This window comes from Berghia stephanieae, chromosome 11 (assembly GCF_034508935.2).
Source record: "Berghia stephanieae isolate SIO BIC M18660-M18661 chromosome 11, UCSD_Bste_1.3, whole genome shotgun sequence".
In the NCBI taxonomy this organism is placed as follows: domain Eukaryota; kingdom Metazoa; phylum Mollusca; class Gastropoda; order Nudibranchia; family Aeolidiidae; genus Berghia; species Berghia stephanieae.
The window spans coordinates 43507112-43522402 of NC_088370.1; the positions used below are offsets into that span (position 1 = coordinate 43507112).

At 37.1% G+C, this 15291-nt stretch overlaps 1 protein-coding gene across 2 annotated transcripts; it reads right to left on the minus strand.

Annotated features, from left to right (window-relative positions):
- Nucleotides 1-335: 335 nt before the first annotated feature.
- Nucleotides 336-14401, minus strand: LOC144957173 (uncharacterized). 2 transcript variants are annotated; one of them, XM_078888203.1, is made up of 2 exons: nt 14344-14401; nt 336-2367 (listed from the first exon to the last, which is right to left on the minus strand). In XM_078888203.1, exon 2 carries the CDS (start codon nt 2234-2236, stop codon nt 1076-1078), a length of 1161 nt encoding a protein of 386 aa, XP_078744329.1. In that variant the 5' UTR covers nt 2237-2367; nt 14344-14401; the 3' UTR covers nt 336-1075. The 2 variants fall into 2 exon arrangements, with proteins under 2 accessions (XP_078744329.1, XP_078744330.1); XM_078888204.1 differs by having other exon boundaries at nt 336-2415; nt 14344-14396.
- Nucleotides 14402-15291: the final 890 nt, after the last annotated feature.

A 15291-nucleotide genomic window follows, 5' to 3' on the forward strand; every position in this document is an offset into this window, starting at 1 on the left:
TCTGAGTGGTGCAAAGTTGAGTCCTTGGATAAAGACTATTTACTCATATTCTCTCACCGTACTCAGGTGTAAAGTAAGTACTGGCTGTTAAAAGCTTTGTCTATGTTTAAAAAAAAAAGTTGCAATATCGCATAAAGGGCGTCATGTCTCGTCGTGCATGTTAAGCGTTATTGTTCTTTGGCTCGGGATCCTTTGTAAAGCGCCTTGATCGCGTTAAGTGGATATTGCGCTATATGCATTCTCAAGTTAAAAATTCTCCAGTTAAAACTTGTTGGTGACCAATGATTATCGATGATGATGTGGCCTTGAATGAAATGGCAAAGCTGGATGAAGTGTCGGCCATCTTTGAGTCTGACCATTTATTTATACCAAACAATGTCACTGAAAAACGGTTTTCATGTTTCAGTGGATTCACAACGTCATTGAATATGGTCCACCATCTCTATACGGTATTACATATTGAATTGAAGACTGGTTTCCCAAACTCGATAAGTCGATTTTTCTACTTTTTGAGATTTTCCAAACATTACACAAATTGAACTGTAAACTTTATTTTAAGCACAAATTGGCACAAGAATTTCCTTAGATCTGTGTGAATTTGAAGTTTAAATATTGTAAAATAATAGACCAAATGAGAAATTGTAGGGGAAATAATCCTCAACATTTCAAAATAGCAAAAACAAAGTTAGGGAGTTTTGGCAAACCACTCTTCTACGATGAAGATTGACTTTACAATGAACATGACAAAAATACAAACTTTAAACCTTGTCTCAATACAAGACAGGCAATTTAAATCTTCAATTTGAACTTTTTGTCTCCAAGGAAGATGAAGACATTGGATTGTGTCCCCGTCGTATGGAATAGAAATGAACCCAGAGTTTCATGGTCGTCTATAAATAGAATTTCCTGGGCCTAAGTCATCCCGACCTCCTAGTGCTTTGAGACGATGGGTTGCAATTGATAGAAAAATAACAAAAACAAACAAGTTGTTATAATTAGAATTCCAATAAGATCAGCTAAGGAGATTTTGGGTTCATTTTCTTTGTCAGAAAATTCTGGATAAATCAGGAGGTGATCAGGGACGTTCCGTTTCACTCCGGGAATATCCGGTAAAAGCCGTAGATGTGTTTGCATCAAACAATTCTTTTTTATTCCGAGCACATCTTGGAAAAACAGAATTGAAGGCCTCTTTGTAGCGACTGGAAACCCGGATGAAGAAGCAGAAGTTTGTCGATGCGTTGACGAGATTGAAGTGAATACAAAGGCCGTGGGCCAGGATCAATATATTCTGGTTGACGCCTGTGAATGACAAGTTAGGCAAAATCAAAATGGCGGTGGCTGGGATGTGACTGATTGACAAACAGGCCAGGAATACACAGGTCACCATCGTCACAGATTTCACCAATTCGACGTCTTTCGATGTCATGGCTTTGTTTGGATTTGGATGTTTCGTCATTTCCTGTCCGTCCCCGCCAGAACCGGGGTATTCCATTCTAGCCGTATGGGTGTTTTTACTTCGCCATTTCTTTAGTTCATTCAGCTTAAGAATCATAATGGATGTGTTGATGGCAACGGCAACGATGGCAACGGAGTTTAAAATTGTGTTTGCCAATGTGAAATAGATTGAAATGATTTTCTTTGCGAAAGAGTTCTCTTCAAAATAAGAGATTGTTTTATTCAATTTTGTATCAAATCCCCAGGAAATAGTTGTTGACGTCATGTAGAGGATTTCAAAGGAGAAGAAAAATATAAAGATGAAGATGATGATTACGCCAGTAACTTTTGGTCGGAGAAGTAGCTTGACCTTTAAAGGTATCATGACACACAAGGTTCTCTCTAAAGACACGTAGACGGCCGTCCAATTCCTACAGTAGCCAAACGCCATGGCCAGAAACATGACGTACTTGGTGTGTGTCTGGCAAACTAGAAATTCCGACATTTGGTGGAAATGGGTAAGAATGTAACATAAGAACGTAGGGGTGTTCAATAGACTATAGGAGAAATCGAACCCGGCCAAAGCAAGAAGGCCCATGTTGGTGCTATCGTTTTTGACTCCTTGGTGTAAGAATACACGGATATTGATGACGTTAGTGACAAGACCGAAGGAAGCCAACAGGAACGTTATTGGATGGATGAAATTTTCAAGGAGTTCAAACAATTCGTCGCTTAGAATTTTCTCTTCCTGTTTTTCTAGACTGAACCAGATGGCGGTGGCAGTTGTGTTTGAAAAATACATCTTAACTCACACTTGTCGTTTTCTTGTCTCTTAAAATGTTACACACCAATGCAAAAACGAGCAAAGGGGAAGGTGTATGTTGAGATATTATAATATATGAATGATTGTTTGTTGCCTGTTGAACTAAAACACTGTATTGTACGTAAATGAATGAACGTAAAGAGAACTGCTATTATGTACTGTTAGACACAAAAAATGGCCAATGTTAGAACGATAGAAGAACGTTAGAGAAGACTAGAAATATTATAAGCAAATGACACATGAATCGACAATCGTCTTTGCTTTGTCTAAGCATAACAGTATTGGGCAACAACGTTGCTAATTTTGTGTACATTATGAAATTGAGCATTTAAAAAAACAACATTGGGCTTTTATAAAGGGCAATATCCACTAAACGTGCTCAAAGCGCTTTACAAGGGGTCCCTGGCCAACAGTAACAATTAAAATATAGGACGAGAGATGAAGCCAGTTAGGCGATATTACAATTTTTTCGGACAGAAACAAAGCTATTAACGACCAGGTCTCATTTTACACCTGAGTACGGTGAGAGAATGTGAGTAAAGAGCCTATTCCGATCCGAAAACGAGTGTCATACCAACTAGACCACATAGCCGCACTGTTTATATAAAAGCGTATGTCTACCTTGTCAGGCAAAAGAAACCAGTTTTGCTTATGTGAATGTTACAATTCCCTCTGTATCATCAACCTGATAGCACGATTGAAGGACTTGTGTATCGCAACGTCCAGAAAAGCTCTGCCGTCAAACCTGGGACTGTCTGGAGTGTTTGATAAAATCGTTTTAATTGATCGATATTTGAAGGACGACTTTTCAGGTCTAAATTTGTTTTTTTTTTCTTCTTGCAAAGTCTGGCAGTGTCAGGGTTGCTGGACAGTTTACTGTCGTACTGTGGAAAAACTCGAATTTTAAAAAAATGGCCAGAAAACTCGTCCTTCAAATATCGATCAACTTAAATGACCCTCAACTTGGCAAAAACTCTCAAACCTGAGACTAAGGAAGTCATCAAAGAAAGTCCCAAGTTTGAGAGTTTTTGCCAAGATGAGGGTTATTTGAGTTTATTGATACTTGAAAGACGAGTTTTCTGGCCAAATTCTTTTTTGGTGATGTCAAAAGTTTTCGCGAATTGTATTGTTTTGAGGAGAAGGGTTTTGGTGATTGAAGGGTAGAAATTACAGATATCAAAGATGATTGCATTTTGTCGTTGTTTGTTTTCTGTGTTTCTGTATTAGTTGATAAATTCAACAGTGTTTTTCCATTGGTTGAATTCGGTTGGTTTCCTTGATGATTTTGGTGTTGATTATGTCTAAAATCTCTTTGCTTAGTTTTCCGATTTGTGACTTGCATGGGTTTAAGAGACGCCATTGCACGTTGTTACGAAAGTTTGATTTATGGTCTTTGATAGTGATGAAGGCGTTAGATTTTGCTGTGGTGTCTATTCCGTCACTTATCTGTAGGTTTTCGGCAATGCTTTTGTCTCCTGCTGTAATGTCAGGTGTCGTAGATGGTGTTTGTTTCTTGTACTCTGCTTGTATATTTTTGTCAAGTAAATGTGTGTATTCCTTAGGGGTGAGCTTGTAGAAATTTGTGGTTTTGTCAGCGGTGACATAAACATTGGTGTCGTCGATGTATTGATCGTATGTCTTGTCTTAGTTTGTTTTGGAAGGTGTCGTTGATGTATTGATCGTATGTCTTATCCTAGTTTGTTTTGGAAGGTGTCGTTGATGTATTGATTGTATGTATTGTTTTAGTTTGTTTTGGAAGGTGTCGTTGATGTATTGATCGTATGTATTGTTTTAGTTTGTTTTGGAAGGTGTCGTTGATGTATTGATCGTATGTCTTGTTTTAGTTTGTTTTGGAAGGTGTCGTTGATGTATTGATCGTATGTCTTGTCTTAGTTGGTTTGGAAGGTGTCGTTTATGTATTGATTGTATGTCTTGTCTTAGTTTGTTTTGGGAGTGTGTCGTTGATGTATTGATTGTATGTCTTGTTTTAGTTTGTTTTGGAAGGTGTCGTTGATGTATTGATCGTATGTCTTATCTTAGTTTGTTTTGGAAGGTGTCGTTGATGTATTGATTGTATGTCTTGTTTTAGTTTGTTTTGGAAGGTGTCGTTGATGTATTGATCGTATGTATTGTTTTAGTTTGTTTTGGAAGGTGTCGTTGATGTATTGATCGTATGTCTTATCTTAGTTTGTTTTGGAAGGTGTCGTTGATGTATTGATCGTATGTCTGTTTTAGTTTGTTTTGGAAGGTGTCGTTGATGTATTGATCGTATGTCTTGTCTTAGTTTGTTTTGGGAGGGTGTCGTTGATGTATTGATCGTATGTCTTTTTTAGTTTGTTTTGGAAGGTGTCGTTGATGTATTGATCGTATGTCTTGTCTTAGTTTGTTTTCTGAGGGTGTCGTTGATGTATTGATTGAATGTCTTGTTTCAGTTTGGTTTGGAATGTGTCGTTGATGTATGAATCGTATGTCTTGTTTTAGTTTGTTTTGGAATGTGTCGTTGATGTATTGATCGTATGTCTTGTTTTAGTTTGTTTTGGAAGGTGTCGTTGAAGTATTGATCGTATGTCGTGTCTTAGTTTGTTTTGGGAGGGTGTCGTTGATGTATTGATCGTATGTCTTGTCTTAGTTTATTTTGGGAGGGTGTCGTTGATGTATTGATTGTATGTCATGTTTTAGTTTGGTTTGGAATCTGTCGTTGATGTATTGATCGTATGTCTTGTTTTAGTTTGTTTTGGAAGATGTCGTTGATTTGTCTGAATTTTATGTATCGGATGATGTCTGTCATTCCATCCTCGAATTCTCGTAGTTCAGGTATGGATAGGGCTGGTCTGGTAGATCTAAATCCAAAACTTTCTTTATTTTTAACCGTTTGGTCAGGGTTTAAGTAGAAAAAAGCTCACCACCTGGTGTTTCTTATAAATTTTACCACAGTACGGCAGTTTACTTGTTAGTTGAGGGGATATTTCAAACCTATTTTTTTCTTCTTATAAATTGTAACGGATCATCAAGACCGGTATGTTAATCTCGATATTTAAATTGCTTTTGTTTAATAATGATAATTGTGTTTTTATATGCGATTGGATTTTTTGTGTTATTGTTTTTATGTGTAGATTGGGTTTATATGAGATGTTTTGATAGGTAATGGTTTTGATATGTAGATGGTTTGATGTAATGGTTTATGTGTAGATTGGGTTTTATGGTAATTGGTTTTGATATGTAGATGGTTTTGATGGTAGATGGTTTTTATTTTGGTTTTTGATGTGTAGATTGTTTTGATGTGTAGATTGGGTTTTGATGTGTAGATGGTTTGATTGTAGATGGTATTTGATTGGTTAGAGATGGTTTTTGATGTGTAGATGGGTTTTGATGTGAGATTGGTTGATTGAAGGTTTTATGTGTAGAGGTTTTGATTTAGTGGTTTGAGTGAATGGGTTTTGATTGGGGTTGTTTTGATTGTGATTGGGTTTTTGATTGTAGATGGGTTTGATTTAGATGGTTGTTGTAGATTGGTTTTGTATGTGATGGTTTTGATGATTGTGTTGAGTGGGTTGTAATTGGTTTGTGATATGAGTGGTTTGATGTGTATTGGTTTGATTGTAGATTGGGTTTTGATGTGTAGATTGGGTTTTGATGTAGATTGGTTTTGATTGTAGATTGGTTTGATTGAGGGTTTGATGTGGATGGTTTTGATTGTAGATGGTTTTTGATTGTAATTGGTTTGATGTGTAGATTGGGTTTTGATGTGTAGATTGGGTTTTGATATGTAGATGGGTTTTGATATGAGATTGGGTTTTGATGGTAGATTGGGTTTGTTGGATGGTTTGTAGTGGGTTTTGATAGTGTAGATGGTTTTTGATGTGTAGATTTGGGTTTTGATGTGTAGATTGGGTTTTGATGTGTAGATGGGTTTTGATATGTAGATGGTTTTTGATATGTAGATTGGTTTTGATGTTAGATTGGGTTTTGATAGTGAGTGGGTTTTGATGTGTAGATTGGGTTTTGATATGTTAGATGGGTTTGGTGAGTTGGGTTTTGATTGTAGATTGGGTTTGAGTGTAGATTGGTTTTTGATTGTAGATTGGGTTTGTTATATGTTTGATTATGGGTTTTTGATGTGTAGATGGGTTTTTTGATGTGTAGATTGGGTTTTGATATGTAGATTGGGTTTTTGATATGTAGATTGGGTTTTTGATGTAGATGGGTTTTGATATGTAATGGTTTTGATTGTAGATTGGGTTTTGATATGTAGATTGGTTTTTGATGTGTAGATTGGGTTTTGATATGTAGATTGGTGTTTTGATGTAGTGGTTGATATGAGATGGGTTTTGATATGTAGATTGGTTTTGTTGAGATTGTTTGATTGTAGTTGGTTTTGATATGTAGATTGGGTTTGTTGATGGTAGATTGGTTTTGTATGTAGATGGGTGATATGTAGATGGGTTTTGATGTGTAGATTGGGTTTTGATGTGTAGATTGGGTTTTGATATGTAGATTGGTTTTTATGGTAGATTGGTTTTGATGTGTAGATTGGTTTGATTGTATGATTATGTAGATGGTTTTGATAGTGTGGTGTGGGTTTGATATGTAGATGGTTTTGATATGTAGATTGGGTTTTGATTGTAGATTGGTGTTTGATGTGTAGATTGGTTTGATTGAGTGTGGTTTGATTGTAGATTTGGGTTTTGATATGTAGATTGGGTTTTTATGTGATTGATGTAGAGGGTTTTGATTGTAATTGGGTTTTGATATGTAGATGGGTTTTTGATTGTAATGTTTGATATGTAATTGGGTTTTGATGTGTAGATTGGGTTTTGATATGTAGATTGGGTTTTGATATGTAGATGGGTTTTGAGTGATGTTGTATGGATGGTTTTGATATGTAGATTGGGTTTTGATATGTAGATTGGTTTTGATGTGTAGATGGTTTTGATATTAGATGGTTTTTGATGTGTAGATTGGGTTTTGATGAGATGGTTTTGATTGTAGATTGGGTTTTGATATGTAGATGGTTTTGGGTTTTTGATGTGTAGATTGGTTTTGATGTAATGGTTTATGTTGTAATTGGGTTTTTGATTGTAGATTGGGTTTTGATATTAGATGGGTTTTGATTGAATGGTTTGATGATTGTTTAGATGGTTTTTGATGATGTAGATTGGGTTTTGATGTGTGATTGGTTTTGATTGTAGATGGGTTTTGATGTGTAGATTGGTTTTGATTGTAGATTGGTTTTTGATATGTAGATGGGGTTTTGATGTTAGATTGGGTTTTGATATGTAGATTGGGTTTTGATATGTGATTGGGTTTTAGATAGTTTGTGATGGGTTTTGATATGTAGATGGTTTTGATTGTAGATGGGTTTTGTGATGTGTGATTGGGTTTTGATGTGTAGATGGGTTTGATGTAGATGGGTTTTTGATATGTAGATTGTTTTGATGTAGAATTGGTTTTGATGTGTAGATTGGTTTTGATATGTAGATGGGTTTTGGATGGTGATTGTAGATGGTTTTGATAGATGTTTTAGTAGATTGGGTGTGTTTGATATGTAGATGGTTTTGATATGATTGTTTTGGTTGATGGTTGATATGTAGATGGTTGTTTAGGGTTTTGATATGTAGATGGGTTTTTGATAGTGTAGATTGGGTTTGTATAGATGGTTGATGTGTAGTGGGTTTTTGATATGTAGATTTGGTTTTGATGTGTAGATTGGGTTTTGATATGTAGATTGGGTTTTGATATGTAGATGGGTTTTTAATATATGGATTGGGTTTTGATATGTAGATGGGTTTTTGATATGTAGATTGGGTTTTGATATGTAGATTGGGTTTTGATGTGTAGATTGGGTTTTGATATGTAGATTGGTTTTTGATATGCAGATTGGCTTTTGATGTGTAGATTGGGTTTTGATATGTAGATGGGTTTTTGATGTGTAGATTGGGTTTTGATATGTAGATGGGTTTTTGATATGTAGATTGTGTTTTGATATGTAGATTGGGTTTTGATATGTAGATTGGTTTTTGATGTGTAGATTGGGTTTTGATGTGTAGATGGGTTTTGATATGTAGATGGGTTTTTGATATGTAGATGGGTTTTTGATGTGTAGATTGGGTTTTGATATATTTGATTGAGATTTTCATGTATAGATTGGGTTTTTTGATATTAGATTGTATTTAAAGAAAATATGTGACCCAACTCCGAGCACGGTATTATGTTGGGATATATAAGATAAGTAAAAAGCAAATTTACAATGAGAATGTTACGAAATACGAACTTTGGCTCTTCCGAATTGTAAGACGTGGTTTGTTCTTCAAAATTGAGAATAGACATTAAACTCAAAGTTTATAAAAATTGTCACAAAACTTTTTAATTTCCCGCACATATTATTTCATATGTTGGTGTTGAGGCAGTGGGGGTGTGAACCCATAATATTTCATCTCGACATAAAACCAAATGCAGACGACTGGTCACATATTAATATCTTTCTGAATAGTCGGCAAAGTGACTTCATGGCCGTCGTAGATAATTTTGTGGAAGGTGAGGGAATGGCGTTCAACAACTATAGAAAGGGAAGTAATTGGCAGACTTACTTCAATGGCCAGGGAGAAATGTGGAGAATTGTGGGAATTAGAGACGGTATGACGTAAAAGAGACAAATGCAATTTTTAGGGCACCTAAATCGACATAAATGTATTGAACATCTTGCTCTCACAGAAAAGAAAGAAGGTAAAAAGAGTAAAGGTAGACCATGAAAAATACATTTGAATAGCTTGAACAGCTGGGTGACAAAGAAAGAGAAGAGTAATATTAGTTTTCTAAGGTAATCTGATCAGAGAGAAGAATGGCGTACCAAGATCACTGATGTCTGGTACTTGAAAAGAGAGAGAGAGAGAGAGAGAGAGAGAGAGAGAGAGAGAGAGAGAGAAAGAGAGATAGAGAGAGAGGGAGAGAGAGAGAGAGAGATGATGTTAGGCATCAATAAAAGGGAGATAATCGACAGACTTACTTCAATGGCCAGGGAGACATGTGGAGAATTAGAGACGGTTTGACGTAAGGCATCAATAAAAAGGGAGATAATCGACAGACTTACTTCAATGGCCAGGGAGACATGTGGAGAATTAGAGACGGTTTGACGTAAGGCATCAATAAAAAGGGAGATAATCGACAGACTTACTTCAATGGCCAGGGAGACATGTTGAGAATTGCGGGGATTAGAGACGGTATGACGTAAGGCATCAATAGAACGGGAGGTAATCGATAGAGGACGATATCAACATGCCTGGTCGACCCCTAAAGACGTCCTCATCCGTTCCGACCGTGCGAGTTCCGTCCCCTATGAAGTCCTTCAGAGACGTAAGGCCCTCGAAATCCGAGAGTATTCTTGTGAAAAGGACAATAGCAATAGACTGGTACCCGTTTGGTTTGACTCGACTCTTTAGCAAAGTACTTTCCGTCAGATCTAACAGACCTAGCAAACCACTTACTGCTGGGTGGATAAAAAAAAATCACCGTCGTCGTCGTCGTCGTCGTCTTCATCATCATCATCATCATCATCATCATCATCATCATCATCATCATCATCATCATCATCATCATCATCATCATCATCTATCTGTCTATCGAGATGATTGCATTTTGTCGTTGTTTGTTTTTTGTGTTTCTGTACCAGTTGATAAATTCAGCAGTGTTTCTCCATTGGTTGAATTCGGTTTCCTTGATGATTTTGGTGTTGATTCTGTCTAAAATCTCTTTGCTTATTTTTCCGATTTGTGATTTGCATGGGTTTGTACGTTGTTACGAACGTTCGATTTATGGTCTTCGATAGTGATGAAGGCGTTAGATTTTGCTATGGAAAAGCCCCACTAAAAGGCAACTGCCTTACTCAAAACGTTATGTATTATCAAGCCACAGTTACACGCCCAGACACACCAAAACAAGAAACATACATTAGCCTCACTGAGTGTACATTCAAAACCAGATACAACCTGCATAAATCTTCCTTCAGAAACATACACATACGACATTCTACTACACTACGCGAACACATTTGGAACATCAAAGAAAAAAACATACAACACAGCATTGCATGGAAAACATCTCCGTGCTCCCCCTTTTCTACGATTTGCAATCTCTGCCTGGAAGAAAAATTCTTCATCATCACAAAACCGAACATGGCAACACTCAACAGAAGAAACCAACTAACATCTCCATGCAGACATAGAAACAAACACATTTTATGTAACTACGAACCATCATAACCACGAATCCAAAGAAGCATGAAGAAACACAACAATCTACTTTCACTTTCACTTCCTGATGAGAGCGAATGCTCGGAACAATATAGTAGAAGATGATCATGATTATACTTGAAATGATTATACTTTCTATCTATCTATCTATCTATCTATCTATCTATCTATCTGTCTATCTATCTATCTATCTATCTATCTATTTATCTATCTATTTATATATCTATCTATCTATATCTATCTATCTATTATCTATCTATACTATCTATATTATATATTATCTATCTATCTATTATATATCTATCTATCTATCTATCTATTATCTATCTATTATTATCTATCTATCTATCTATCTATCTATTATTATCTATCTATCTATCTATCTATCTATCTATCTATCTATCTATCTATCTATCTATCTATCTATCTATCTATCTATCTATCTATCTATTATATCTATCTATCAATTATCTCATCTATCTACCTATATCTATCTATCTATCTATCTCCTATCTATCTATCTATCTATCTATCTATCTATCTATCTATCTATCTATCTATCTATCTATCTATTTATCTATCAATTTCCATCTATTTATCTATCTATCTATCTATCTATCTATCTATCTATCTATCTATCTATCTATCTATCTATCTATCTATCTATATATCTATCTATCTGTCTGTCTATCTACCTACTTATCTGTGTATCTATTTATCTATCTACCTATCAATTTCTATCTATCCATCTCTCCATCTATATTTATATATGTGTACTTATCCATCTATCTCCACACTACCACCTTGCCACTGGCGAAGTAGAAGGAAAATATTCGACAATTGCCAATCACCGTTTATTAAAAAATGAGATTTTCAAACACACGTAACGTTCACAGTTTTGGTTGATCAGATTTGGTAAAGAACGCCTTTGACAAACAATGTGGAACCCCTCCCTCCCCCTCAAACAATGTGGAATAAAGTAATTTACAATAGGAAAGAAAAGTCGTAACATCAAAGCCTCCACTCGTTTGGTTCCTAAATGCTTGGGAGTGTGTATGTAACTAATCCTTCGAAGTACCAATGATGAATAGATTACAAAAAGGTGGCATGATTATTTTAGTAGCCGGATGTACAGGCAAATTCCTAGATTACCGGACCTAAAACAGCGAGGATGGATGAAATGTATTGACGACCAGCATATATTCAGACTAGAAAATAAGATACAATCACTCTGACAGCAGAAGAGTGGTTTTACACTTCCAATGAAATAGGAACCAGCTTTTTGACATCTACTTTAATTTCCTATTTTGCGTGACAAGACGTGTAACGGTTTTCTTTTAAGTTCAACGTGACGAATGAAAGAAGATCCAAGTTTTACACACGACATTCGACTCGGACACTAAAAAAGACCTTCAGCGGCTGATGGACAGGTTCTTCTACGCATGCAGGGAATTCGGGCTGACGATCAGCATCAAGAAAACAAATGTCATGTGTCAGGATGCCCCCTCGACACCAGCAATTCGCATTGACGACGAGGAGCTAGAAATCACTGATCACTTCACATATCGAGGCACATCCATCACCGGCAGCCTCTCACTTGATGCAGAATTAGACAAACGCATCGCCAAAGCTGCTGCTGTCATGGCACAACTGAGCAAGAGAGTGTGGACCAGCAACCATCTCACTTTGAACACCAAAATCAAAAGTCTACCAGGCGTTCGTACTCAGTAGCCTACTGTACGGTAGTGAATCCTGGACAACATATGCCAGACAGGAGAACCGCCTGGAAAACTATCTACGACGAATTCTAGGCATCAGGTGGCAGAACAGATTCACCAACAATGCAGTGCTAGAAAGAGCCAACTCCCTCAGTATGCATCTCATGCTCTGTCAGCGACGTTTGAGATGGCTTGGTCACGTATACAGGATGGACGATGGACGCAGACCCAAAGACATCATGTACGGTGAACTAGCTTCTGGACGGCGACCAACCGGCCGTCCAGCTCTGCCTTACAATGATGTCTGCAAGCGAGACATGAAATTGACAGGCATCAACTTAAACACATGGGAATCACTTGCTGTCGACACAGTGGCTAGAGAGATACGGTGAGGTATGGAGTGAAGCGAGGTGAAGAGTGGAGGAAAAAAGAAGTCTGAGGATAGGATCAGGAGAGCAACGAGGAAAGACAGGCAGTAGAATCGAACACTAAACACACAATCAAACTACGTGTGCAGCAGCTGCGGTAGAGACTGCCATGCAACGATCAGGAGCCACACCCGTCGCTGCTACATATGTGTATGTGTGTGTGTGTGTGTTTGCGTGTGTGTGAATGTTCCAATCATCTTTCAGAGGATGTTGTATTGGTAAGCATTTATAGTTAGATTTATTCTCTATTGTAACAAAATCTAAAGAAAATAACAGTTCATATCTTCAATTTATTGAGAAAAAAAAAACAAATAGAGATGTGTCCACCGTTTCTTCAACTGGGCTTTTTTCTGCTACATCGGGCAGCGGGGCACAGCCGTACGGTTTTTGTTTCGTACCCGAAAGGTACCGAGTTTGAATACCCACTGCGCTGTGTGGCCTTGGGCAAGTCACCTCGCTGTAGCTCAGTTTGCGACACTGCACTGCAGCTGACGCCTGGGTTATCAAAGTCGTTCCTTGGAATAGACCATAAAGACAATTTTCGCCTATAAGACGAATAATGGAATTTTTAAAAAAAAATCTCCTTCTTTTTTACATTAGAATAAATTTTTAAAATATTTGTTTCATTTTGGCTAATATTTTATTGTATTGATTATTTAGAAGAGCGACGATTTGTGAAAGGACCTGAACCTCAATCAATGCCAACTTAAATACGAACATTCTTTTATCAACAATGAATTTTGTCACGACGAAAAACTGAGTCCGAATTTTGACGCAGTCCTTCCGAGCCATTAATCCCGTGGAACCGGAGTTCACCACGCTTTCTATAGCGTTAACGGACAATAGCAATTGCATGCTACCTTTGGATAGGACCCTAGACTACCACAAAGTACACTCCGCCAGATCTAATAGATCCAGCTAGCCAATCACTGCTAGGTGGACAAGTGGTCAGAAAAAAAATTTCGCCTCATCCGGGATCGACCTCCGTCCCTTTGATTGTGAAGCTCGTGCTCTACGAACTGAGCTATCAGGATCCCGGGAATCTGGGGTGTTTTTAGAATTTTAGCCAGAAAACTCGTCCTTCAAATGTCGATCGTTTTAAATGATCCTCATTTTGGAAAAGAAAAACAAAAACTTCAAAACTGTTTTCAAGACTTTCAATTCCATGTGAGAGATTTCAATGTCCCAGTGTGAGAGTTTCAATGTCCCAGTGTGAGAGTTTCAATGTCCCAGTGTGAGATTTCAATGTCCCAGTGTGAAGACTTTCAATGTCCCAGTGTGAAGACTTTCAATGTCCCAGTGTGAGAGTTTCAATGTCCCAGTGTGAGAGTTTCAATGTCCCAGTGTGAGAGTTTCAATGTCCCAGTGTGAGAGTTTCAATGTCCCAGTGTGAGAGTTTCAATGTCCCAGTGTGAGAGTTTCAATGTCCCAGTGTGAGAGTTTCAATGTCCCAGTGTGAGAGTTTCAATGTCCCAGTGTGAAGACTTTCAATGTCCCAGTGTGAAGACTTTCAATGTCCCAGTGTGAGAGTTTCAATGTCCCAGTGTGAGAGTTTCAATGTCCCAGTGTGAGAGTTTCTACCAGGATGGGTCTTTTTAATCGGTCAAGATCTGAAGGACGAGTTGTCTGGCAAAACCTTTAAAATGCCATTTGTTTTTTTTTTCACAATACGATACGATAGACTAGAAATCTACCAGAGCAATGTTCACCGGGGTATTTAACACTCCAATTCTAAGGGAGACAATCATTGTCACAAACCATTTGTTGTACTTATAAAAAGATAACCCAATTTTATAGCGGAACAATGACTCGATTTTTGAATTGAAAATCAAAGAAGGCCTGCAGTCGCGTTTATTCAGCTATTAAAATCACCTAATTTTCTTCCGTTTACTTAAATGCAATCACACGTTTAAATGTCAAATTACTCCATCGTAACTATGATTTTTGATGTTGTTGCTGCTTTAAAAAAAATCAAATCTTTAGGCGTAATAGGCACATCGGGGTAAAGGCTTTCACTGAATCAATGACTTCCTCAATCAATATTATATTATGCTAAATTTCTTTGTTGCCGTTTTCTGGGAAAAAAATGCGTTTAATATAAATTTCCGGGAAACTCGTCCTTCAAATATCGACCGATTGAAATGACCCTCATATTGTCAAAAGCTCTCAAACCCGGGACTTCACTGAAGACGGAAGTCCTAGGTTTGAGAGTTTTTAACAAGATGAGGGTCTTTTCAATCGATTGATATATGAAGGATGAGTTTCCTGTCCAAAATTTTTAAAAATGAATTTTTATCCGAGTACATTGTCAACAGTTTACGTCATTACAAACCAACCAAAACAAAACAAAACAAAACAAAACCCCACTTTACGTCGATGTGATGTTTGAAATTGTTTTACATATCGATAATTGACATCAAACGATTTTCTACGGAAAAAAACCCCACCAGGGATGAGTAATAAAATGTCAAACAGGCTTTGATGACTACAGGAACGGTTGTGTCCCTTGATTTATCTCGCCAGGAATTTAAAAATCAAGAATTTCTGTACAAATCTTGTCATAATTGCCTATCTTAAATCGTTCATAAAACACCGAACATCAAAAGAATTGATAATCGATTATAAGATAATTTGAACTCAAA

Bases quoted from the DNA above. Each gene is read 5' to 3' on its own strand.
- LOC144957173 (XM_078888203.1), bottom strand. From the start codon at position 2,236: ATGTATTTTTCAAACACAACTGCCACCGCCATCTGGTTCAGTCTAGAA.